Source organism: Mytilus californianus, unplaced genomic scaffold (genome assembly GCF_021869535.1).
Source record: "Mytilus californianus isolate M0D057914Y unplaced genomic scaffold, xbMytCali1.0.p SCAF_14, whole genome shotgun sequence".
NCBI lineage: Eukaryota > Metazoa > Mollusca > Bivalvia > Mytilida > Mytilidae > Mytilus > Mytilus californianus.
The window spans coordinates 9,725,298-9,751,673 of NW_026262626.1; the positions used below are offsets into that span (position 1 = coordinate 9,725,298).

A 26,376-nucleotide genomic window follows, 5' to 3' on the forward strand; every position below is an offset into this window, starting at 1 on the left:
ACAACAGCCATTTTGGTTGACAGATGGGGCTTATGGACAAATCTTTGAAAGCAATGCAGGCCACTTTAAGATCAAATTAGCCAAGTAACTAAAAAGGGAAAGAATATAAAAATGCTGCTTTAGATCATATTTGTTTTTCATTTATTGCTTTGTACAAAAAACAGGCTGTTAGTTTTTCTTGTTTGAATTGTTTTACATTTGTCATTTCGAGGCTTTTTTTTTATCTTGCTATACAGTATGTGTCTTGCTTATTGTTGAAGGCTGTATGGTGACCTACAGTTGCTAACCTCTACATCATTTGGTCTCTGGTGGAGAGTTGTCTCATTGTGAATTGATCTACATCCTCTTATTCTTATATTTACCAAAGACAGAATACAAAATGATGGCCATAGGCAACACTGGCCCTTTAATGCAGGTGAGCAAAAAATGCAATTTGAATTTTTTTCTGTGACAAAAAACTTTATCCCTCAACCTTGTAGATTGTAATGAACTACATTCTTATGCATAATAAAAATCCTTCACTTGTTTTTCTTATCTGCTGTAATTATGATAATGCTTCTGAGTACACCTCTTATAAATCATTAGAATGCATGCTGTGAGGGACAAGAAATTAGGAGATAGATCAAAGAATACTTTTCCTTCCAATATATTTTCAAGGTCAAGAATGTCATGTTGTAAATCTTTAACCTTTAATGACATTAAATCTAAGAAAGATGTATTTCTAAATTATGCTAGCTTCAATTAAGGGTTATAATTGTTTGCCAGAAAAAACAAATTGTTTAATTTCATATGATTATGAATTCAATGTTCCTGTGTATCTGCCATGATAAAATATTTTGTCTTAAAAATATGCTGAAATGCAGAAAATATTTTAGTCATTATTTCAAACATAAATGCTGTATCTATTATTTGTTTATATATATTATCCAATCAAACTCAAATACATTTTTTTCTATAATAAGTTTTAACAAATGTAATAATACATTAATAGCGGGAAAACATAGATGTTTTTGTATAAATAGCCATTCACTGTATTGTGGACAAAATTCAATTCAGTCATGAATACAATACCAGATAATGTATGATACGAAACTGTCTAGATACCAAAGCACCCCTAAGATCTGACATAGGCATTTTTGTAACCCCTAAGATGTAATTATTTTCACCTTGCAAACTATTTACTGCTGCAAGACCCTTAGAATTTTTTTGCGTATAAATGTACGTGTCAGATGAAAAAAAAAAAAAAAATTACACCCCCTAAGATGTATAAATTTTACACCCCTCAGAAAGGACCATCCATCCCCCTTTAGCAGACATTAACTGGAATGGCCCATTCTGAGTTCATGCACTTGGGGTCTTTTAATGCTATAGGAAATAAATCAAAATGTAATATAGGTATCATTATCATTACACATCTGCAAGATGTATGGAACATTTATTTGATATCTAATTGGTACATCTGTGCTTCAATTATCAGGGTAATGTTAGAAATGTGGTCTCTCTCTGATTTATTTTTATAAACTATTCAAAATGTATTGATAACATAGTAATTATTACAAGATTTAGTTTCTGCTGGCTATTATGATACTAGAGGCTCTCAAGAGCCTGTGTCACTCACATAGATCTTCAACAATGGACACTCTCCAACTTTGTGGACTAGAATATATTTCATGACTAATATCTCTTTTTTGTTGATCTTATATCGCTGATAATTTTTTCAACCTTATAAAGTACCAGTACAGATAGCAAATCATTCTTGCATACAGAAGCTGATTCAGATTGTAACAAAAAATGTCATTCTAAGTTGGCATAATAAACTTCAATGTTTAGTCGATCAGGAAATGACTACCTTGCTATTTGGAAATCACTTACACAGTACAACTCAATATCATAAAGTTCAAGACCAAATATCAAATCATTCCTAATACTGTAGCTGAAAAATATGTATTTTGTTGCTCAGTTGGTATAATAAAGATTCAGAGTACATGTATTGTTAAACAGGAAGTGCCAGCAATGCAGGACTGAAAATCTCTTGTGTATGGTACATCTCAACATCATAAAGTTTCACAATAAACATAAAATCATTCCTCAATAGACCAATTTCAAACTTCTTTCTAAGAATGAGTTCAGCTGGTTGACCCAAGGTAAATAGGCATATATTGTTTCTTATATAGATTAGACCGTTGGTTTTCCTGTTTGAATTGTTTTACACTAGTCATTTTGGGGCCCTTTATAGCTTGCTGTTCGGTGTGAGCCATTAGGCTCCGTGTTGAAGGCCGTACTTTAACCTATAATTGTTTAATACTTTTTACACACTGTGACTTGGACGGAGAGTTGTCTCATTAGCACTCATACCACATCTTCGTATTTATATATATGACTCCATTGAAACATCAACTCTTACTGTGACTATAATAACATAAGCATTGTGATATTGGACATGTACAGGAAGATGCACAAATGTGCAAGACATCTATACAGTAACAGTACAAAAATAACCAAAATTATTGACAGACTAGCGGATGAAAGTTCTTTGCAGTATACTACCTGCACTGTCAGATGGAATCTAAGAAATATTCAATTTATTCACCATGTCGAGTAATCAGGTCAAATTTTACATAGAAATAGATACTGATTTTTATAGTTCATTCTTATGTTGTACTGTTACACCACTGTCCCAGGTTAGGGGGAGGGTTGGGATCCCGCTAACATGTTTAACCCCGCCACATTCTGTATGTATGTGCCTGTCCCAAGTCAGGAGCCTGTAATTCAGTGGTTGTCGTTTGTTTATGTGTGACATATTTGTTTTTCGTTCATTTTTTGTACATAAATTAGGCCGTTAGTTTTCTAGTTTGAATTGTTTTACATTGTCATTTCGGGGCCTTTTATAGCTGACTGTGCGGTATGGGCTTTGCTCATTGTTGAAGGCCGTACGGTGACCTATAGTTGTTAATTTCTGTGTCATTTGGTCACTTGTGGAGAGTTGTCTCATTGGCAATCATACCACATCTTCTTTTTTATACTAAATAATTATTTTGGCAGATCACATTATAAATTAAGAAGCAATGGCCCTTCATTATTTGTGTTATAAAGTCAGATTTGGTCAAGTTTTTATAAGTTTTGTACAGTTTTTAGCATAATTTACTTTGTCCCCAACCCCAGATTCAGATTTTTTTTTTGTGTCCAGGGCTTCCATATAATCATTGGCACCTTTTGGTGACAACATTTTGGATCGTAGGCTATGGCCAAGATTTTCCTAAAGCTTGCAGGTCAGAAAAATATATAAAACATAGGATTTTGACAGTATATCCAAAACTTGTCTATTATGTACTCTTATGAAGAAATTTGGTTTACCTAAAAAAAATAAGGCTTTTGAAATAGATTGATTTAAGAACCAAAGAATGTCATCTTTATCATATTTATGATAAAGATGAAATTCAAGGCCGTTTTTGGGGCTAAAGGTGAACCTTGTCCTTTTGATGTATAATCCTGTATTAAAAAAAGTTGATAATGAATCAATTTGGGCATATACCACATACTCAGTTATACAAAACATTTTTTTCTTATTGTGTCAAAGCATATGTTTAACACTTATAAGTGATAAGTATAAAAAACGTTCACAACCTCAAGCAATAAAAAGAATCATTTTTACACCATGATGTCATCAATCGTATCATGTATTTATCCTAGAACTAGGTACATGAGGTAAATCTTCAGCTTTGTAAGCTCTTCTGCATGCACCAATTGGTTTATAAAATTTAAGGCTATAATTTTGGGGAAAAAAACTTAGGGAAAAAAGCTGGATCATTATAGAAGTAAAATGGAAATTTGGCTATTTTATAGTTGTTTTTCCTAATAAGACTGGTCTTTGGAAAAGTTGAGATTACATGTCTCAAATTCAATATTGCTTTTAATAAACCATCTCGTTTAACATGTTTGTAATTGTTGGAATTTTCTTTTTGTTCACAAAAACCGTTTAAACCTAATCAACATGTTTTACGATAAGGATCAATGCATAGTTAAACTTTAATCTTGAATTTAAATCTCATTATCTTCTAGACGAGCCTACCTGCTGTAGAGAAATACTTTTAATTCAAGTATGAAATTTGTATCTGTAATACTTTCTTCTTGAACACTAAGCCCTCACAAATAACTGCCTGGTTTTTGATAAAATTTAAAAATTATTCCATGTAGCTGATAAGTATAATTCTAAAAGAATGCAATTTACATTTTAAATTCCAAACTTTTGTTTGCTTTGGATCAAGATATATATACAAAAGCCTACATCTTGATTTATACATACAATCAATGTATATATACATTCAGTTTTCTTACTACTTACAGTTTAAATCTTTCAACTACATGTGATTAAAATAATTAGATTTTTAAATGGAGTTATTTCTCTGGTCATTGGGCGGCATCTTGGTACGGGGTATTCTATACAAAATTTATAACAATTTTTGTGAAAGAAAGAAATCTTTTTCTTTAGTCTATCAACAGTGATCACTATCACTGAGGATGTGAGATCTAACACTAATATGGCAAGGTGTGCTCTTCTTCGATCCTAACTGCATAGAATTGCCAGTTTCCTGATGAAAGTCTGTTGTTAATAAATTAAAACTCTCTGCCTTGATATTGCCTATTGTGGCTGAAAAGGGTGTTAAACAATCAATCAATCAGTCTTAAGTCTAAAATCATTGAAAATTCACAAGAAATAATACCTTACAACTGGTTATCAGTAAACAGTGCCTTTTCTGGAGAACTCCTAGTTAGAGCTCAGGCCTTGCTGTCATAAAAATTTGGAGTACTATCATCGTACTCAGACTTCGAGCAATCAAAATGCTGAATTTGGTGTTTCTAGCACATATTTTGTACTCAGGGTATTGAGTATAGTTTTACGACTGAAAGGCCTGATCTCACAATCAAATGTTGCTTAAAACAAACATAACTGTAAGAATTATTGTATTTACCTAAATATTCTCCTGGTCAAAGCCTTCTAGATTAGTCCCTCAAAATTAAGATTATAATGAATTTTCTGCTTACAATAAAGCACATGCAATATCCCTTCCTGATATCAAAATACAAATGTAATTGCTTTCCCTAATTAACTGCATGTGTTTTTACAAATAAAGACTTGGCATACATGTAAATAAAGCTGAACCCCAGTTCAAGCCAAGGTGAGAAGCACAAAATATCCCAGTATGATATACTTTATACATAAGTTATTCTATTATTGTCAGTGTTACTTATTGAATGTATGTACTATGACTGGGACGCCCCCTTTCTGAACAATAGTTATCCAGGCGCTGATCAGCCATTTTGAAAAGGGGGGAAAGGGGATTCAACCCCCAGAACATCATGAAACGGTCATATATTTAAAAAATCGAGAAAAAAAATGGGGGGGGGCTACCACCAGAACAGCCCCCTGGATCTGCCAATGGTTATCTTACTTGTGTTAATAAAAGAAGCTCAATGAGGATTTAACTGTTTACAAAATAAATCATCTACTTTTACAAGACTTCAGATGTAATTGAGGGTGGAGGTGCATTTTATTTTTTTATTTTCTATCAAATGTTAGTGGTAAAATGAAATCTGAAATCTTTGCCTTCAATAGAGGAATGCAAGTATTTAAGACTTTGTAAAACTAGAACGGTCAGTGAATCTTTCAAAAAGATACCACCTGTAAATTCTATTATCTCTAATTTGTGCATTTTTCCTTAAGGTTAGCCTGTCAGGAAGACTTTTGCAAACAAAGAAAAGACAGAAAGACAGACGGACAGATACACAGGATGATTCTTGTATTCCCTTGACCAAATGATCCATAGAGAAACTGCCTGAGAAAGTTAAACATTGTTATTTTAAAGCCTCATTGATATGAAACATTAAATTATGATTTAATTACTTAAATTTTAATTATGAAATATTGATAGTTATGACAAATGATTTTGACAAGATGACTATAAATAATTAATAGATTAATCATATTTATTAATTAATATAAACATCCTTGTATCACACTGAATTTAGTATGGGGGGTACTGTGGATTCATTTTTATTCCTGGGATATCAATTTTCGTGGATTTCGTGGGTATAGGCGAACTACAAACGAAATACAAATGTTCTATAGGCTTGTTTGTAGACTTTGGCAAAACCACGAAATTAAATATCCACGAAAATGCAATGTTTCCTGAATCCACGAAAATTGATACCCACGAAAATAAATGAATCCACAGTATGTTAAGATGGTTAGCTAAACCAGAGACATATATACTACACATGTCTCTGGCTAAACCCATACTTCTTATGATAATAATGGCTACTCTAGGGTCATTTCAGGTTTTGCACTTGAGTATTTCAATCAAATAATACCCTAAATTCAGAAATTGTTGCGAGCATTTAATATTGCAATTTTGACATGACAAACCAAAATTCAAGATGAACTACTGCGCTCTTAGGAAAACTTAAAACTGCATACAGATATATGTACAAGATACCAGAATGTGAGTTCTTATAATTGCCATACTCATCAAGTCACATTATTCACATTAATAAAAACCTTGCAATAATTTCTGAATTTACAGGAATAGATGAGCTGCGTCGGACAGAAATCAACCTTATACAAATGAATATCAATACATCTGTTAACTTGATTCGGGTTGAAAAATCTTAATGCAAAGTCTTTAACTGTTTGAAAAATGAGTTGTTATAAAAACCCGACAATAACAGATCGAAATTCATCTTTTATTTCGTATCTAGAATGTTCCAAAATCAATCATGTACATGTATACATGCACTTGTACAAGGTCAATTTCTATACGAGGTAGCTCAGATATCATGGTCCACAAACCTGGAAGAGGTTATACACAGTTATATGCCTAAGGCCAAGATTATAAATACGGTTTTTCAGTATGTTTAACTTCCTCTTACATAATCGAACTTAGATTAAGATATGAAATCATTTGTTTTGCATTTTTCAGGACTACAATATTTTTTAATCATTTAAATTTGAAGAGTTGTTTCAACATCTTTAAATGGTGATATATGATATGGTATTAAAAGAAAAAAGGAAAAGGAATGACATTTAAAAAAAAGGTGATTGAGTAACAAAAAAGAAAACAAATATTTCTGGACTCCTAGCACTTCCTACTTTTACAATTTAACCCCCTTCCTTATTCAGTAATGCATCTGTAGCAGTACAAGAATTTAAAAAGTCTTTCTAGAATTGCAGTCATTCTCACTACATCAGAAAAACTATGCCTGATGGTGTGCAGGACCTTTCACTACCAAACTCTTTCTCTGACGTTTTGTACAACTATAACATCATAGCACTTTCCCTTTTCACAATTTATTTTTCCTCAATCAGCACTGCATCTGTAGTACAAGAGTTCAAAATGTCACTCATTCTCACTTTATCGGTGTGCAAGGCTTTCAATACTAACCTCTTCCTCTGGCATTTTGTACCTCTATATCAACAATTCAATCAAGCTAATAAAATCATATCAATTTCATTAGTAGAAAATATTATGCTAACTTACCTTGATTTTCAATACACAGATCAGGTTCTCTTATCACAGCATCTAGTACCTTAACTTCTTCCTCCTCCTCCTCCTCCTCCTTACTATAGGAAATACTATCACCTGTCTGCTACAAGAAAAGATCACTCATAAATTTATCACACAATAAATATATTCCCAATAAACAACTTGAACTTCTAAAGTATCTAACATCAAAGGGTGCAGATGAAATAAGAGGCACTTCATTTATCCTTAACAATTTTTGTGGCTGATTCACTTTTCAAAATAGATCGACAAGAGAAATTACCTACACTATTGAATAAATTACATGTATTTTATCCACACTTTTGCTCAGAGCAGATTTTATAAGTTTAAGTCTGACATATAATTTGCTTTACAATTCTTGCTATAGGCAAGAGTTTTATACACTTCACAACTTCAAATTGCAAATTTAATTTTGATTTCTAAAGATAACAAATGTGACCATCTCTTTAAAGTCTATGGTGCTTTATAATATGAGGAAATTTACAACAGTTAGGTAATATACATGTATTTACAAAATGTCATAGTGTAATTTGAATGAGTTAATATAACTGTTATTATTGGCAACTATACAAACTGGTTTGTGTCAATTAAATCATAGGAAATCACAATTGTTGTTGTTTTCCTTTTCATCACATTAACAAATCCACAAACAAGAGGCCATTATATATTTTTGGCTGCTTATTTCCTCCACAAAAAAAGTTTATTTATAACAGATTTGTTTCCAATCACAAAATATTCTCTTTTAGTTAATAGAAAAATTGCATTATCTTGTTTTTCTTAAAATCAACATAACTGTTGCATAACATTTACAGTACCAATTTTAGTACCCAGATGTGCATTTCAACAACCAATGTCTCTTGCATATTAACAAACAATATATACAATTTAAAAACAAAAAATAAAAACCCCAATAAATCTATTATAATAATATTAAACCTTTAAAAAAATAATTTAAGACCATTTTTTCTTTAATTTTCATTTTATCAATACAAGAACAAACATTTTGCATTTATTAATGTTTGCATAATTTTGAATGCAGTTTAAATCAAATGCATTTTGACATGATTCTTCCTTATGAGGTCAATGTCTTACTTTAATAAATACGACCTTTAAGTAAGAAAATGTTTTTCTTCCTCCTATGATATAAAATTCCCATTAGAAGTAACATCAACATTTTTCCCATGACACAAGAACATAAATAAAGACTTTTAGCAAATTATAGCTTAATAACTAAGGCCATTAAAACATAGAGAACTTTGATGTTATGTCCATTACTGGAATTATTTTTCTTTAAGGAATCTGTGTCTTTCTTTTCATTTGTTTTGCATCAAGTCAAATTTTTTAAACCTACCAAGTGAGCCAGGAGGAAAAATACACTAGAGGCTCCAAGAAGCCTGTATTGCTCAACTGGCAATTTTTTTGCTTGCATAAAATTGATACAATGCATAAATATTATTTCTGTTTAATGGAAACTGTGTGGGTCAACATATTGTCTTACCAATCATTTTTGCTGTTCAAAGTTTCAGTCAATCTATTATGGTTTTCAAGATATTAGGGAAAACACTAAAAATGGTAAAAAAAACAAATCATCTTTCAAGGGCAATAACTCCTTCAAGGAGTGACTGAATGTTTTAGTTATTAGGCTTTTTTTATACATCTTTTCTTGCTTATCATTTTTGAAAGTTCCCTCCACTGTGAATTCATCATTATTCATGGGATACTATATTTCGTAGATTTCACGGGTAAAGTGTTAACCACAAATCTAAATGTTCAACAAAGTACAAATTTTCTACAGGCTTTGTATGCAGAAATTTTACAAAACCAAGAAATCAAATATTCACAAAAATACAATTTTTCTCAATCCACAAAAATTGGTACCAACAGTATGTACTTTAATTTTTACCAAAAACTCAAAAAGTGGTAAATATCGTCCTCGTAGGGCTTTAACTCCAATAAGTGGTGGACTTATGATTTTGGCAATGTTGACCTTTTTTTGGATCTTGTCTTGCTAATTAAAATTTCTCTCTAATCATAAAAGTTATCAAGATACACAATAACTTTGTTAAAATTGTCATTGAAGGACAATAACTCCTATAAAGAATGGACTGCCCATTTCAGCCATTTTGAAAGATTTGTAGATTTAACTTGCTTATTATCGTCTTTCTATCTGCTGTAGTTACTGCCAAAAATGAAAAAAATCATTATCAAAGGGCAACTACTCCTACAAGGTTATGACTAATGACTCCAATAATGCTGACTTATTTGTGCTCTTGTCTTGCTGATAATGTTTACTGTTTAAAGTTTCCCTCTATCTAATGTACACACAGAAAAATTATGTTAGCTAGCCATCAGCAACTATTTATGCACTTTAAAATTGTAAAATGTTTGTTGTGAATAAAGTTTTTGCTTTATCATCATATTTGTCAATAGATATCTACAAATATACTTTTGAGGCCGTACAGTGATCTATAATCCATGTACTAAGGTCTCTGGTAGAAAGTTACATTGGCAATTATACAGCATCTCTTAATTTTCATAGAGAGCTTGGCTTGAAATAATTTTTTCTTTAAGTTTTACTGGTAATTGGATAAGCTTTTTTGTATGTAGCTCAATGACTACAAATGGACACTATTTTAATGCAGTGCTAAGTACAATAAAGAGCTGCGCCATGAGCTCATGATACACCCATCGCATTTTTAATGAATAAAGTTCCATCACTTCTCAATGTCATATCAGAAATTAATAAAAAAAAAAAAAAAAACTAAACAGAGCTTATTTTAATAGATATAAACCAGTCATCAAAGCTTCATGAAAACTGCTCAAAGCATTTTTGAGTTATTGTCTGATACTGGAAAATCCCCCCTTTTTTATTGCAAATAAAATCCCATTACTCGAAAACGCAAAATCTCAAAATCATAAAAGTCAAAAGGGAGCTTTTGTCAATAGATATAAACAATTCACCAAAGTTTCAGGAAAATTGGTTAAAGTATTTTTAATTTATTGTCTGACAACTGATGGACAGACAATGGTATACCACCAGGGATGGGGTAATCGTTATCTGTAATCGTAATCGATTGTAATTGATTACATTTTTTCCAGTAATCGACAACATTTTCGATTATATGTAATCATAATTTAATCAATTACAGCAAAAATGATGATGTAATCATCGATTACTTTTCGATTACTTTAGTAACATAGTTTGATGAAATATAACCTATTTTAAATGAAAATTTTTATGTTTTCATCACTTTATAGTACAGATAAAATAGAATGTATTAACATGACAAGAGTTTATCAACTGCCTTATTTCTATCTATTGTCTCAAGCTGCATTATGATCAACCAGATCCCCTACCAAATTTTACTGTATATCTAGCTTTTGAAACAAATGAATTTTAATTTACGTGCTTGTCAATAATTCAAGACCTTTTATATTAAGATAAGAAAATAGATTTGAAATAAGAAAATGGATTCAAAATAAGAAATGAGTCTTAATTTAAGTTCTGTACTACATTAAAGTAGTAAGCTTATTTGTATTAAAATTCCTTAAAGCATAAATTTCAATAAGAGTTGGAATTTTAGCTTAGAATAGATAAACAGTTGATTCCTTATAATGTTATGATATAAAAATTAAGACAGTACACAAAATGCATTTAACAATGAACCAATGGCTATGCATTGAAATTCTTTTTCAAAAATAGATACATGTATCCCATTTTGACACTAAAAATATATATTGTTTATAATTTGATAAGAGAATAAAAAATTCTAAACAAACTTCTTGTCTCTACTAATCAGATGATCAAAGACTTCTAATCAATAAGATGCAGACTTTGTTTTCACTACAATTATGTCTAATTAAGGTGGTACCCAACACCTTGACTAATATTAATTTGGCTCGTTTAATTTTCATAAAATTTTGACAAAATGTTTACTTTGACCCTTTGACAAAAATATAAAAATTTCAAAAAATTTGAACCAACCACTTTATCAGAAAAATTTCGTTGGTTATATAGCTGTTTGACAAACACTAATTTTGATCATTGAGAAGCTTAATATTTCCTTAACAATACAACGTGATTAAAACGTTAAGTTGATTTTTACAGAGTTATCTCCCTGTAGTGTTAGGTACCACCTTAAGAAGGAGATTAACATTATTTTGCCCCAGGTTTTAAATTGCACTTCATAGGCAGTTTTATAACCTGTAATTAGGGTGGTTATGAAAACAAAAGGATTAATTCATGCATGTCATTATTATTATAAATTTTGATCTTTAAAATTAGCTGAACTAATTAATTATTCTACTTCTTTAAAAAAAAATTCCAACATTGTAATGAACTATGTTAAAATATACCTGAATATATAAATGAATTTTGAATGTCAACTGTCAGTCTATTAGAAACAAACAACACCAAGTTGAAAACATCATAGATAGTATCAAACCTGATGTTATAATAGCAACAGAAACATGGCTAGATCAATCAATTACGAGCAGCCAAATATTTCCACAAGAATATAATATATATCGCAAAGACAGGAAAGGAAATAAAACCGTAGGAGGCGTCCTAATAACCATAAACAACAAATATTTAAGCTCTGAGGTACCAGAACTGGACACAGATTGTGAGATAATTTGGGCATGGATACAGCAGAAAGGCACAAAAGATCTATACATATGCGCCTACTATAACCCAAAAACATTGGATGTTGAAAGTCTTCAAGCATTTGAAACATCAGTCAGAAGAACCAACGCAATAAATGCATGCCAATTGATCGGAGGGGACTTCAACTTGCCAGGATGGAACTGAGCAAACAAATGTTTATACCATGGAACACAGCACACAGAACAACATTACCATTTTGCAGAAATCCTTGACGACAACGGACTAACACAGCTAGTGTAAGAGCCTACAAGAAGCAAGAACACTCTGGACCTCTTGATCACTAAACGTCCTAGCAAAATAATGAGAATAGATATCATACCAGGAATATCAGACCATGACATCGTATATGCTGACATGAACATCAACCCAGTAACAAACAAACAGAAACATCCAAAAATCCCCCTCTACAAGAGGGCGAAATGGGACAGCATGAAGGAAGATATGAAACAATTACACAACGCTATTCAACAAGAAAGCAATACGGATAGACCAGACATAAATATGCTATGGAAAATGTTTAAAGACGGACTTGAAACAAGTACAAACAAACATATACCAGCAAAAACCTGTAAGACCAAAGATGGACCCATGGATAAGACGGGAAATAAAATCACTCATAAGGCGTAAAGACCGAGCATATAAAAAGAAAAAGAAATCAAACCATCCTGACGACTGTGCAAGATTTAAAGAACTGAAAAAGACAGCACAGAAAAGCCTAAGACAAGCATATTGGAAGTATATTGAAAGTATCATCACCCCAGAGAATCCTGAAGAAACACATGCCCCTTCTAAAAGATTTTGGACATACATCAAGCACAGAAAAAGTGATAAAAGTGGAGTGGCACCTCTAAGAAAAAATGGTAGCTTAGAAACAGATCCAATCAACAAAGCAAACATATTAAATGAACAATTTCAATCTGTATTTTCCACAGCAAACAACATCAGCAACAGTGAATTCTACAATCAAAATCATATGTCCGACTCACCAGAAAATTACCCTGACTGTAGAGACATCTTTATCACAATCAACGGAGTAGAAAAACAATTGAGAAACCTTAACCCACACAAAGCCGCTGGACCGGATAACATCAGACCAATGATACTCAAAGAACTTGCCAGCGAAATCGCTCCCATACTTACCATCATATTTAATGTTTCAATGGAGACAGGCAAAGTTCCAGATGACAGCAACAGTCACACCAGCATACAAAAAGGGTCAAAGTACATCCCAGCAAATTACAGACCAATATCTCTTACATGTATTTGCTGCAAGATCATCGAACATATTGTTACCAGCCACATTATGAAACATGCAGAGGCAAACAACATCCTTTATCCACTACAACATGGATTTCGAAGTAAACGATCCTGAGAGACGCAACTCTTAGAATGCATTGATGACCTAACAAAGTACCTTGAATTGGGAAAACAGTCTGACCTACTGATACTAGACTTCTCAAAAGCATTCGACAAGGTATCCCATAGCCTACTCCTACATAAACTCAATCACTATGGAATCAGGGGAAAGACAAAAAGCTGGATAGAAGTGTTCCTGACAAATAGAACCCAAGTAGTAGTAGTTGAGGGTGAACAGTCAGACAGAGCGAAGGTAGAATCTGGAGTTCCACAAGGGTCAGTCCTAGGCCCTAGTCTATTTTTGTTTTACATAAATGACCTAGCGAATGACCTAAAATCAACAGTTCCTCTCTTTGCTGATGACACAGTAGTCTACTTAACCATCGCCTCAGATACTGATTGCCGACACCTACAGTCAGACCTTGATAAACTGGCACTATGGGAGGAAAAGTGGAAGATGGAGTTTCACCCAGAAAAGTGTAGCGTACTGACTGTCTCCAGAAAGAAAAAGCCAATCAAATGGGACTATGTATTACATGATCATGTACTAAAACATGAAACATCAATTAAGTACCTGGGCTGCACCATCACAAGCGAACTAGACTGGGGAGAACAAATCAACAACATTACCAGCAAAGCCAGCAGAAGCCTTGGTTTCCTCCACAGAAATCTACACATCGGCTCTAAAAGCATCAAAGGGCAAGCTTACAAAACTCTAGTAAGGCCCCAACTAGAATATGCCACAACAGTATGGAACCCATATCATCAGAAACATATTGACCAAATTGAAAAAGTTCAAAGGAGGGCTGCACGATACGTCACCAAGTGCCACAGAAACAGATCAAGTGTCACGGACATGATTAATAAATTGGGTTGGAAAAGTCTCCAAGAACGACGCAGAGAGGCCAGGCTCAAGATCGTCAACGACAAAGTAGCCATCAACAAAGACATGTACCTCCAAAGACCAACCAGAGTATCCAGACATACACAACAGCATGGATACATGGTACAAACAGCAACCAAAGACTGCAGGAAATGGTCCTTCTTTGTGAACACCACCAAAGACTGGAACAAGCTTCCCCCTGAGATCGCCACAGCACAGTCATTTGAGACATTCAAATCTCAAATGACCAACCTTACAAAATAAGATGAACATTTGTTTTTTTATCCTGTTTTTAACCATGATCCTTCATGTAATCGATTATTAATCGATTACATTTGTCAGTTATCTTGCCCATCCCTGTATACCACAATAAATTCCGTAAACGGTCATATAAAAACATGTGAAATTGTCATAACAATAATTACAATGTATACCTTTTACTTTGATAATTTACCAGGGTTACCAATTTTCCTTGAAAGATCAGCATTCCAATTTATTTTGCCTTTATCATTTTTGATAATTTGTGTACTATTGGTTTTTGTGGTCAACAAAATGGACAGGTCAAATACTGGAAAAGTCTCAGATGCAAATGCTTTTTTAACCTCGCCACATTGTGTATGTGCCTGTCCCAAGCCAGAAGCCTGTAATTCAGTGGATGTTGTTTGTTATATCATAATTGGTTTTAGTTTATTATTTGTCATGTCAGGACCTTTTATAGCTTGCTATGCAGTATGGGTTTTGCTCCCTGTTGAAGACCATATCCTGTACCCGGTAGTTGCTTACTTTTTTTGTCATTTGGTCTTTGGCGGAATGCAGTCTCATTGGCAATCATGCCACAACTTTTTATTTTATATTACTTGTTAGGGATTGAATGATAGTCAATTTTTAATACAGATTTTATTAATCAGCATTATTGATTACCAGCATTTTTCTACAATTGTAACTCATACTCAATGTCCCTGTACACAGGACATCTTGCACTTTCAGACCATTATCAAATTGCAAATCTGGTAAGGAAAAGTCCAAGATAAAAACACCAAAAAAATATGACACATTTGGTATCAACTAGAAAATTGGTATCTAAATTAATTCTGTTAGCTAACAAAATGATATATTTACCAAAGTTTTAGTATGGCTTAAGTGAGTCCATGAGTAAGCAAGGAATGAGCTGTCAAACTGACAGCAAACTGGATTTCTGTATTTGGAAAGGCACTTTCAGGATTATTTGACCTGCCACATTCTTTGCCTATATTCCAATCTATTAAGGACCATAACTCATGAACAGCAAAAAAAGAAAATCGTCAATATCAAACTTGACCACCATTTGTCATCAGTAACAGCATATTAAAATTTTAAGAGCATTGATTAAACAGCTCTTAAGTAATTGCACGTAAACAACATAAAGTGCCATTTTTCAATCTATCAAAACTTGACCTCCATTTTGTCATCAGTAACAACATATTATAATTTGAAAACCATTGGTAGAACAGTACATAAGTTTTTAAACAGAAACTGTTGGCAGCCGCCCCCGTATTTTACCAACTTAACATTGGAAAACATATTTTAAAAGGCTAAAACAATTGAAGCAGAAAAAAAAAGAACATACCTTTGAAGAAAGTTCTTCTTCACAGTGGGAATCTTCATCTCTGAAAGAAAAAAAAAAGTTCTTCTTCACCATTCCAGAATATGAAGTATCTTTGATAATATTTTCAAAAGTGAACAGTCAAATATTATGATAAATTAAAGAACCTTTGTGAGCACACTCACATAACCCACGCCCCCACATTGTCACTGGGCAAACAAAATATCACCAGATTCCTAAGTTCAAAAACTCATAACTGCTACAAAAGTCAACTGATAAAAATTACTTATGGATATGCACATCTACATAGTATGTCCTTATTATCTACACAGTTTCATGAAATTCTGTTGTGTGGTTTGAGAGGAGTTGCGATGACAAAAAGTTGCAGTAGTATATTGGGCAAATAAGTTCAAAGGGGCGTAACTCCTGGGAAAAAAATTGAATCGTAATTTCCTTTCGATATGCACATCTACATAGTATGTCCTTATTATCTGAAAAGGTTTCATGAAATTCTGTTGTGTGGTTTGAGAGGAGTTGCAATGACAAAAGGTTGCAGTAGTATATTGGGCAAATAAGTTCAAAGGGGCGTAACTCCGGGGAAAAAAATTGAATCGTAATTTCCTGTCGATATGCACATCTACGTAGTATGTCCTTATTATTTGAAAAGGTTTGATGAAATTCTGTTGTGTGGTTTGCGAGGAGTTGCGATGACAAACTGTTGCAGTAGTACATTAAAGTAAATAAGTTCAAAGGGGCCTAACTCCTAAAAAAAGAATTGAATCGTAATTTCTGTCAATATGCACAACTACATAGTATGTCCTTCTTATCTAAAAAGGTTTCGTGAAATTCTGTTGTGTGGTTTGAGAGGAGTTGCGATGACAAGAAAACAGACGGACGGGTCAAAAACATTATACCCTCTGCAACTCGTTGCGTGGGGTATAAAAATGAACCATCTTACAGGATGCCATGACAATGTCGGATCTGCAAAAAAACTAAAATAGGCAAGTCTCTAGGAAAATTCAATGGACAGGAGCATCATAACCATATGTTAATTTGGATCGAACAATATACCATTATTTTGTATATACCATTAAATATATAGGAGAGGTAACGCTGACAGGTCAGACCTAGACAGTGTAAAAAAATTTAAGTTAAAAGGGGCATAACTCTAAAAAAATAAACCTCAATCAACAGAGTTGAAACATTCTACCCACATACACATCTGCATATTAGGATCTAAAGTTTCATGTCAATATGATAAACCATGAAGGAAGACTTGAGATGATGAGGTTGGTTCTAAAAATGATAAAAATTTCTTTGGTGAAGTGGCCTAATTCTGGATAAACTTAACTATAAAAAAATCCTTTACATGGGGATGTTTGCATATCATGATCAATTATTCTACAAAGTTTGAAGTTACTGTAAAATCTGAAATTATTGAGATGTTTTCATTAATGCAAAAAATATGACAGCATCAGGTTTGCAAAAATGAAAAATTGCATTCATAATATTAGAAGTGATTTTCCTTCATAAAATTTTTGCAATTGCATTAATTAGATTTCACATTTTTGCCAGATGTTAAAGACTTACAATAATACATTGTAAATACACACATTAATTTCTAGACTACAGTAATCAAACAACGGATGAAGAACTTAAAAGTGTTCCCACTAGTCAGTTAAGATGGACTGAAAATTTTGGCTTTGATAAAAATCATTGGAAAAGAATTTATAAACTGCCATTTGTTGTCACAAAAAATACCAAGCTACAGTGGCTGCAGTATAGATTAAATCATCAAATCTTGGCTACAAACAAATTTCTTTGTGAAATTAAGATTTATGATAATCCAAATTGTACATTTTGTACTAGAGAAATGAAACATTAGAACATTTATTTTGGGATTGTGAACATACACAGATATTATTAGAACAGATTAAAAATTGGTTTCTGACCAATGGAATTAATGTATTTTTTACAAAAGAAGTTTTTTTGGTTGTTAACATTGCAAAAATATCAAAAGGCAATGCAGAAAATAGTCTTTTTCTGATCATAAAACAAGTAAAACTGTGAGCTACTGCTCACTGATGATACCCCTGCCGAAATATTTCGGTAAACAGGAAGTTGTTGAGTGATGAATCTGAAAACGCATCACACAGTATAGCTGACTTATATAAACCCTGAAACCAAATTTCAGAAATCCTTGTCAAGTAGTTCCTGAGAAAAATGTGACAAAAATTTTCAACTTGGCTATCATGTGTAAAATAATACAAGTGTTCAGTGAACAGGAAGTTGTTGAGTAATGAATCTGAAAACACATCACATGGTGTAACATACTTATATAAACCCTGAAACCAAATTTCAGAAATCCTTGTCAAGTAGTTCCTGAGAAAAATGCGACGAAAATATTCATGGGACAGACAGAGGTAAAACAGTATACCCCCACTTTTTTAAAGCGGGGGTATAAAAAATATATTTATAAAAAATACCACATCTTTTAAAAAAAAACTGTCAATATACTCAGTAAAAGAGAAGATGAAATATTTGTATAAAATTGATAAAAATATCGCTATGAAAAACAAAAGTGAATATCAGTTTCACAGAGAATGGAATATTTTTGATAAATTACTTAGTTAAAGTATATATTTCTACTGCAATGAATGAAAATGCAGGATTTACTATACTGAATTATAAATTCAACGTCAAGATGATTTTGTATTGTAAACTCACCACACTTTTCTCTCTCTCTCTCTCTCACCTCTCTCTGGTGTTCAGACTGTCTTACTCTCTATCTTATATACGTATATTTAGAAGAAAAAAAGCTTCCTAAGAAAGATTTATTGATTAGATAATATTAATAGATTTATATATTATATATTGCTATTATATTTGTGTATATCATGCTGTAAACTGGAAATTATAATATAAATTAAAAAAAAAGGTTCGCAAAAATAAAAAAATGCATTCATAATCTTAGAAGTGATTTCCCTTCATAAAATTTTTGCAATTGCATTAATTAGATTTCATTTTTTTGCCAGAGGTCAAGGACTTACAATAATAAATACACACATTAATTTCTAGACTACAGTAATCAAACAACTGATGAAGAAATTTGTCTTGACCGACGAACAGACAGGCTTATATTGGAAAGGTGTTATATGTATCAACATAAAGTGTATAACACATTAACATAAAGTGACTTGTATATATATATATATACATATATCCATTACCTGAAAACATCCTGTCTGAGTGGCTGGAATGGATAGGACAAGTGTGAAAAGCTGTAACTTGAGTACGAAACATCTTCATCAAAAACCACCATGTTATCTTTCCAACAATAGTCCTCTACTCCGTTACTGTTTGTGTTGATATTATCACCAAGAAAAAAATCATGGTCTATTAAACTACATTCACTACTTAGCCGACGTTGTGTCTGTGTCACATCGCAATTAGATTTACTTTCAATCAAATCAAGAGCCCATTTTTCATCTTTTGATCCAAATAAAACATCAGTTTGATCCGATTCCTTAGAATCATCAATTGCTGCTTGGTAACTGAGCCTTCTCAAGCTACTGGTCATGGAATCTTCCAACGAAACAAAACTGTCTTCGTTTTCATTGATATCAACGTTTGCATCACTTTCTGATCGACAATCAAACTCTAGAACGCCATCAGTACTGGAGTTGACTGAGTTTTGAGAAAGAAGTCGATTCCACACAACTGTATTTTCTGTGCTAACTGAGCTACAATCATTCATGTCATTCAAGTTCTCTCTAGATTGTCCGTTGTTTAAACTAGCACTTTTAGTTAATATTTGAGGTAATGGTCTGTTTCCGTTGAAGAAATCTATTGTCAGTGCCTCTGAAAAACAGGTTATATACAGGTAATCATGCTTAAAATTATCTCCAGTACACTGAGTATATCAAATTCACAATTAAAGTTAAAAATATCATGCAGCTAGGCATACAATTGTTAACCATGTCCAAATTCTTTCAATATATAGGGAGTTGTCCTAGAATACTGAATCACTCACAATGTAATAGTGGCTCCCCTATTGATGGATGAGCTTGCATTATGTTGGGTTTTTTTTTTAGTTATCTAGTTTGTTTTAGAGAACAAGGCATAAAAACTTGCATCTGAATGCCATTCATTTATAAAGGATCCAATACAGTTAAATATACATTAGGGCTGTTCAAGAATTTATTGTTTAGGAGGGAATTCTATAAAATTTGATGGGTGGTGGTTACCCGGTATTTTAATCAAGATAGACGAAACGATTATAGGAAATTATCAATTAAATTTTTATACGGGGTGGGGTAAAATAAAAAGTGCCTCCCATCCTCCCTACACCCCCCCAATATGTTATTCATTGGAATTTGAGTTGGATAAGTTGAGGAATTTTGTCAGTCCCACTAAAATTCTGCATTCAATGCATTTTTAACATTGATAACTTGAACTTGGTTGATTTGAAATCTTGTCTAACACAAGTCAATTTTAAAGTCTAATTTATAGAAAATTTGGGACAAAAATTAACTTTTCTTTTTTTGGAAACTTATTAAATCCTTAAAATCGAGTTTGAAAAACTATCAATAAGATTTACCGGTATAGACTAGGGATGATTTAGATTTTGACATATTGTATAGGCACCAATGTAAACATTCAGTAATGTATTGAGGACTTTTAACTTAATAATAACGATTGCTGGAACATAGATGTATATGTAAAGTTATTAAATGTATTTCTTACCTACAAGTGCAGAACTTGCAGAACTCCCTGTCCCAAAACAGCTACATTTATGTAAAGATGATTCTTTTTTCTTGGACTTGTTCTGAAAATAAATATTCCAATCAAATACGATGGTTTTTTGACATACTCATTTATTTTTGTATCTTGAAGAGTATTGTAGAGTGGTTCAAATCAGATGGAAATTAAACTTAAAAAAAAAGACTAACAGGAAATTGTTAATTTCAATATATAGTAAGCCACAGTATGACAGCAATAATAGGACACATTATTGCTTATTACCGCTGAAATTAGTCTTTATTATGATGTCAGATATGCCCTTCACTAAAAACAGACAAAACAAAACAGCAGTTTGTTTCTTTTATTTGGTGCATTGAGGATTCAAATGATTGAAAGCTACAGTAATTACAATGACAACAGTTGTATTTCCAAGGAAGACCAGTCACCTGCTGTCTCCAAATAATGTAAAATGATAGAGAAATTACTTGTAAAAAAAAGATCACAATAAAAGGTGCACAACTTTATAGCCTGTAGAAGTATCTATGCAAAGTAGGTGTAATTGGTTCAAATTGTTTTCAAGTAATTGCTAATTTACAAGCTGATCTACTGTAAACCAACTTATTTCCCTGGATACTTTATTTCCTGTTCAGCCCTTTTTAACTATTTCCCAGTCATTTAATTTTGATATTGTCCCAAAATTGGTCATTAGGTGCAAAAAAGGTCAATTTTGACAATTTTTCATCCTATTTCTAGACCTGCAAGACTGTGGGATGCTGATTGATGTATCCCACTGTAGTCTGCTTGTAGAGTGGACCCCAGTAAACACATTAAACACAACAAAGCTTAGGTCAGAGTGAAACTTATCTGGTTACAGCAGTCTAAAGAAGGTCATTTGCACAAAAAAAACCTGGAATTTCCAGATTTTTGTCTTTAACTGGACCTGCAACCGGAAGTAGTTGATCCCTAAGTGTATTTCAATAATAAACACAATCAGCAATTATATTTCCGTGGGTTTACACTATTTTCGCAAATTTTAGGCCTCTGAACTGCTTATATCAGACATTGAAGGAAAGCCAAACCTTCCAGAAAAGCCAGTTTTATTCGATTCCAATTTTCCAAGTTCGTATTTGTGCTCAAAATGCACCTTAAACCTGAGAATCATGACAATAAATGCATGAACTTCGAAATTAATGTCATACAGTTGACCTCTAAAAGTATGGAGAGCCATTGGAACCAAAAAACAGTATTTTGGGTAGAGGCCTTAATATTACGGCCCCCTAATGGTAAGGGTTAAATAAGTTTAAACATATTTTATTGTTCAAAATGAAACATGGATCAGACACAAGTTTTACAACTTAGCAATGTCTTCTCCAGGTTAAATGCCCTGAGGGAAATATTTTAACCATATTATACATGAAGATCGGACACATTGTTTCAGACTATATATGTAGTGTGATAAGTAGAGAGGCAGAGAAAACCAAAAACAGAGTCTGGTGTATAATCTCACAACCTCTCTCATTGAAGACAAGCAGGCTATCATGACCACCTCAAGTTGGTAACCCAATTAAATAATTTAAGGGTTTCTTCCTTTATGATTCAAAAAAAATTTCTGCATAATATGTTCCAAATGTGATCTTGACTCTATATGCTTGCCCAAACATTACTAAATAGAAAAATTCCATTACCAGTTCTATAGTGTTTGTTTTATTTTTTATTACCAGCTCAAATGTTGACTTTGTCAGATGAAGGTCAGATTTCAGTGCCAGAATTTCATTAAATATCCTCCTCTTAATTGAATCTGTTGAATCGTTCAACTCATTCTCAAACTGAAAAAAAAAAATGCAAATCAAAATTTTTACAAAAAACTTTAATTGTTACTTTTGTTATACTTCAACAATACAGAATATTTTCATCACTCATTAATGGAATATCTATACAGATTTTATTAAAATCAAACCAATTTATAAGTCCTTTAGTCACCAATAGTTTCTACAAATTTTTAGCATTTGTAAACATAATCTATCTGTAATTCAATATAAACCACCTTTTGCACAAATGATATTGAAAAATAACTTTCTTTGAATATTTGATGTTTAAATATTTTTGGAACAAAGTCCTTCATTAGCCTATGGAGGCTGTCTGATATTTCAAACTGTATAATTATGTATTGATTCATGCTGCACTATAATAAACAAATCTAAAAATAGAATGTGGATTGAACTTTCTTTTAATAATCAACAATTTTTTTTTCATTTCAAACTTTTAATTTGTTTTGGAGTTATTTCCCATTTCTTATGATTTGGAATTATTGGGGTATTTATTTTAAATATATTATTAATCAAAATAAAATTAACTCTGCCGTTGCATCATAGGGGAGTATTGATCAATAATTATCTTTACATGCCAGACTGGTGTTGGATTGCCGCTGTGCTCGTCTGCCCTCAGACCACAGTCCTTATTTGGGCAAGAGACTGGCATTACCAATGGGAAAGGGGCTTCCAGTGATGACCAGTCACATGACTAATTAGCTGATTGGTTTGTGATTGTAGTGCGCTCACTTCAATTAGAAAATTTAGCGTGGTTGAACGCAGCAAAGTTTCATGCAGAAACTAATTTTTTATTATATAAACGCTTGGATTATTTATTGAGTGCTTTATCAACATACATATGTAAGTCACGTTCTTGCTTATTATGGCTTCAGTTTTTGAACAATTTAAAGCTATACTGGGATTTCCCGAGTGGTTCCAACTGTCGGACGAAGAAATTTCTACTTTGAACTCTTACTTGTCTGAAACCGAGAACGATGTCAATCGGGCTTTGTGGTCACTAAAATTGGATTGTGCCGCATGTTGCAGTGGGTGTATCTTTTGTATCAAAAGTACACGCACAGATTAGAATTGATTATCGCTGTAAACTTGTGCTTGACATTCACGATTCAGACTATTCAATTGATAAAATTTCGAACAAAATCGACAAAAGACGCATTTTTGTCATTAGCAATTAGCAATGGAAGATATCGAGAAGGTGCAAGCGTGGGCAACCGCCAAAAAACTGGACGAAAATACCGTTGACGAATTGCTGAAGAATGGATTCAACAGCATTGAATCTTTGTCCTTGTTGACATTAGAGGACATCAAAACTTTCCATAAGAAATATTGTACAACATTTCCACAAATAAATTACTAGAAGTAATATCAATTAGTGCCTCTAACTTAAAAACTAATTACAAATAATAGGTAATATAAAGCCACCTACACTGATTTCATCCTGACATTCGTTCTCTATATCTTTTTGTACAATTCTCCATATCTCCTTTAAATCCATTTGTCTGGAAAGTTTATTGGAATAAAGATTCTCCTGTAAGATAATAGAGTAGGCACAGTGACTTTGAGATGAAGAACAGCAATAAAAGCACTGTTCCTTTGCTTTTTGTGTGTTTTTTTGCTGTGCATGTACTGATTTTGTGTCATGGATGGACCCTATATCTTTCGTTTTTCTATTATGATATTGTTATACTAGATGACTGATTAATATTTGCTTTATGTCTGGTTGCAAATATCGCATGCTTGTTTAGGATGATCGTTATAATAGAGGGATAACAATTCACTAAAATTTCCCTTAAATTAATTAAGCGCTTGAATTTAATATCTCTTTCAGCTCTCTTGGCTATATTATAGAGGCCAGTTTTTATTGGTGGCAAAAGCTGGAGTACCAGGAAAGAATTACTGACCTTCCACATGAAAACTGGTCCCTATATCTTTCGTTTTTCTATTATGATATTGTTATACTAGATGACTGATTAATAATTGCTTTATGTCTGGTTGCAAATATCGCATGCTTGTTTAGGATGATCGTTATAATAGAGGGATAACAATTCACTAAAATTTCCCTTAAATTAATTAAGCGCTTGAATTTAATATCTCTTTCAGCTCTCTTGGCTATATCATAGAGGCCAGTTTTTATTGGTGGCAAAAGCCGGAGTACCAGGAAAGAACTACTGACCTTCCACATGAAAACTGGTCAATTAAGATAGTAGTCGAACACACCTACCACATATGGGGTTCAAACTACTTAGACCACTCGGCTACCAATGCCTCCTCTTAAACAAAGAATTGTTACAGACTGATTAACATTTATAGAAAGGAGTCTATTTACAGAACGAACAAACACAGAAAAAAAATCAAGTTCAAAAGAAGAAAAAAATCAATTTCCACTGTGTTTTTGTCATATTTTGAAAGAATTAATGTGAGCATAAAATTTTAGACGTATTATTCATACAACTATAATATCCTTACACTAACCTCTAATTCATAGGATCGTAGCTTCTCTATTTCCACATCTTTTTCACTCTTCCTCATATCATCCTGAAGGCAGCTTATCTGACCTATCAGAAAACATGATGACAATTAGTGATAAAATTAAACTAATTAAAATCAATTATTTAATTAATTAATAAAAAGACAAAAGTTCTACCCCAGCAAAAATATTTCCAATCAAGGTTTTGATATTAGTGAGTATTCTTTCAGATTTGAAGGGTTCCAAAAGTAATAAAACATACAAATATGAAACAATATATCCTATAAAAAGCCTTCATTTAAACAGATCATGGACACAGAACTAGAGTTGCTAACATCTACGTCATTTGGTCTCCGGTGGATAGTTAGTTGTATCAATGGCAATTGTATCACATCTTCTTATTCTATTGTAACTCAGTAATTTATAAAATGCTGGACATATATAGTGATATACTGGTAAAAGCAATTTTCTGGACGTACTACACTTTGGGATAATCCATGAAAAAGTTAATTTTTTTTCACAATAAAAAAATTCTCTATACCATGTAAAAATGACCAAAGAAACAAGGCTTATATAGTAGTTTTATCTGCACAAGATTCATCAGTGGAATTTGAATCAGTACAGCACTGAAAACCCCCCCCCCAAAAAATGAGCAATTGCTGTGGTCTTTATCATTTCTCAACAAGTATGAGTCAAACAGTCCAGATTTTGTGTTTTCTCTCCATTACACAGTCAGCTCTTGACCGTATAACTCACAAAAAAACCAAAAAGTTTAAATTAAAATTATGCAAATTTCTTTTCAAATCTTAACTTCTCATTTATCATTCAAAAGATATTACAGGAGACGTCTACCCCTCAAACTAGAGGCTCTCAAGATCCTGTGTCGCTCACCTGATTCTACTTTGGTTTTGGAAATCATGTAAAAATAGATTAAAATCAAAACAGATACCCTAATAATGATTGAGGCAAAATTTGGTTTAATATTGGCCTTGTAATTTAATAAAAAATCTTGAGGTTATGTATTTCCCATAAGATCTTATGTTAAACTACGTCCCCTGCTGGCGGCCATCTTGGATGATGGTTCAGCTACAAAGTAACAACACTTAGTCAGCAACTCATTAGGAACATTCATGCCCTGTATGGTTTCATTCTATTCAGTGGTTCTCTAGAAGAAAACATTTGTATGTATTTCCCATAGGGTCCTATGTTAAACTTACTCCCCCTGCTGGTAGCCATCTTGGATGACAAATCAGCTACAAAGTAACAACACTTGGTCAGCACCTCTAAAGAA

At 32.6% G+C, this 26,376-nt stretch overlaps 2 protein-coding genes across 6 annotated transcripts in view; both read right to left on the reverse strand.

Moving 5' to 3' along the window:
• LOC127724137 (inositol 1,4,5-triphosphate receptor associated 1-like) overlaps positions 1-7,767 on the reverse strand; it is an 83,545-nt gene extending 75,778 nt beyond the window's left edge. For 2 of the 5 annotated variants that reach the window (XR_007992365.1, XM_052231002.1), the window contains exon 1: positions 7,536-7,767. The gene's annotated coding sequence lies outside the window, so the exon portion shown is untranslated. Of the gene's footprint in view, positions 1-6,847; positions 6,867-7,535 lie in introns of those variants that run through there. The other 3 variants (XM_052231004.1, XM_052231005.1, XM_052231003.1) reach the window with 3 other exon arrangements.
• LOC127724888 (uncharacterized) overlaps positions 7,346-26,376 on the reverse strand; it is a 68,217-nt gene continuing 49,186 nt past the window's right edge. The window contains exons 17-24 of the mRNA XM_052231891.1: positions 25,091-25,173; positions 24,045-24,146; positions 22,508-22,615; positions 20,793-20,874; positions 19,277-19,907; positions 16,071-16,110; positions 7,536-7,644; positions 7,346-7,371 (exon numbers count right to left, since the gene is read on the reverse strand). Coding sequence (XP_052087851.1) covers positions 7,346-7,371; positions 7,536-7,644; positions 16,071-16,110; positions 19,277-19,907; positions 20,793-20,874; positions 22,508-22,615; positions 24,045-24,146; positions 25,091-25,173 — 1,181 coding nt within the window. The remainder of the gene's footprint in view (positions 7,372-7,535; positions 7,645-16,070; positions 16,111-19,276; positions 19,908-20,792; positions 20,875-22,507; positions 22,616-24,044; positions 24,147-25,090; positions 25,174-26,376) is intronic.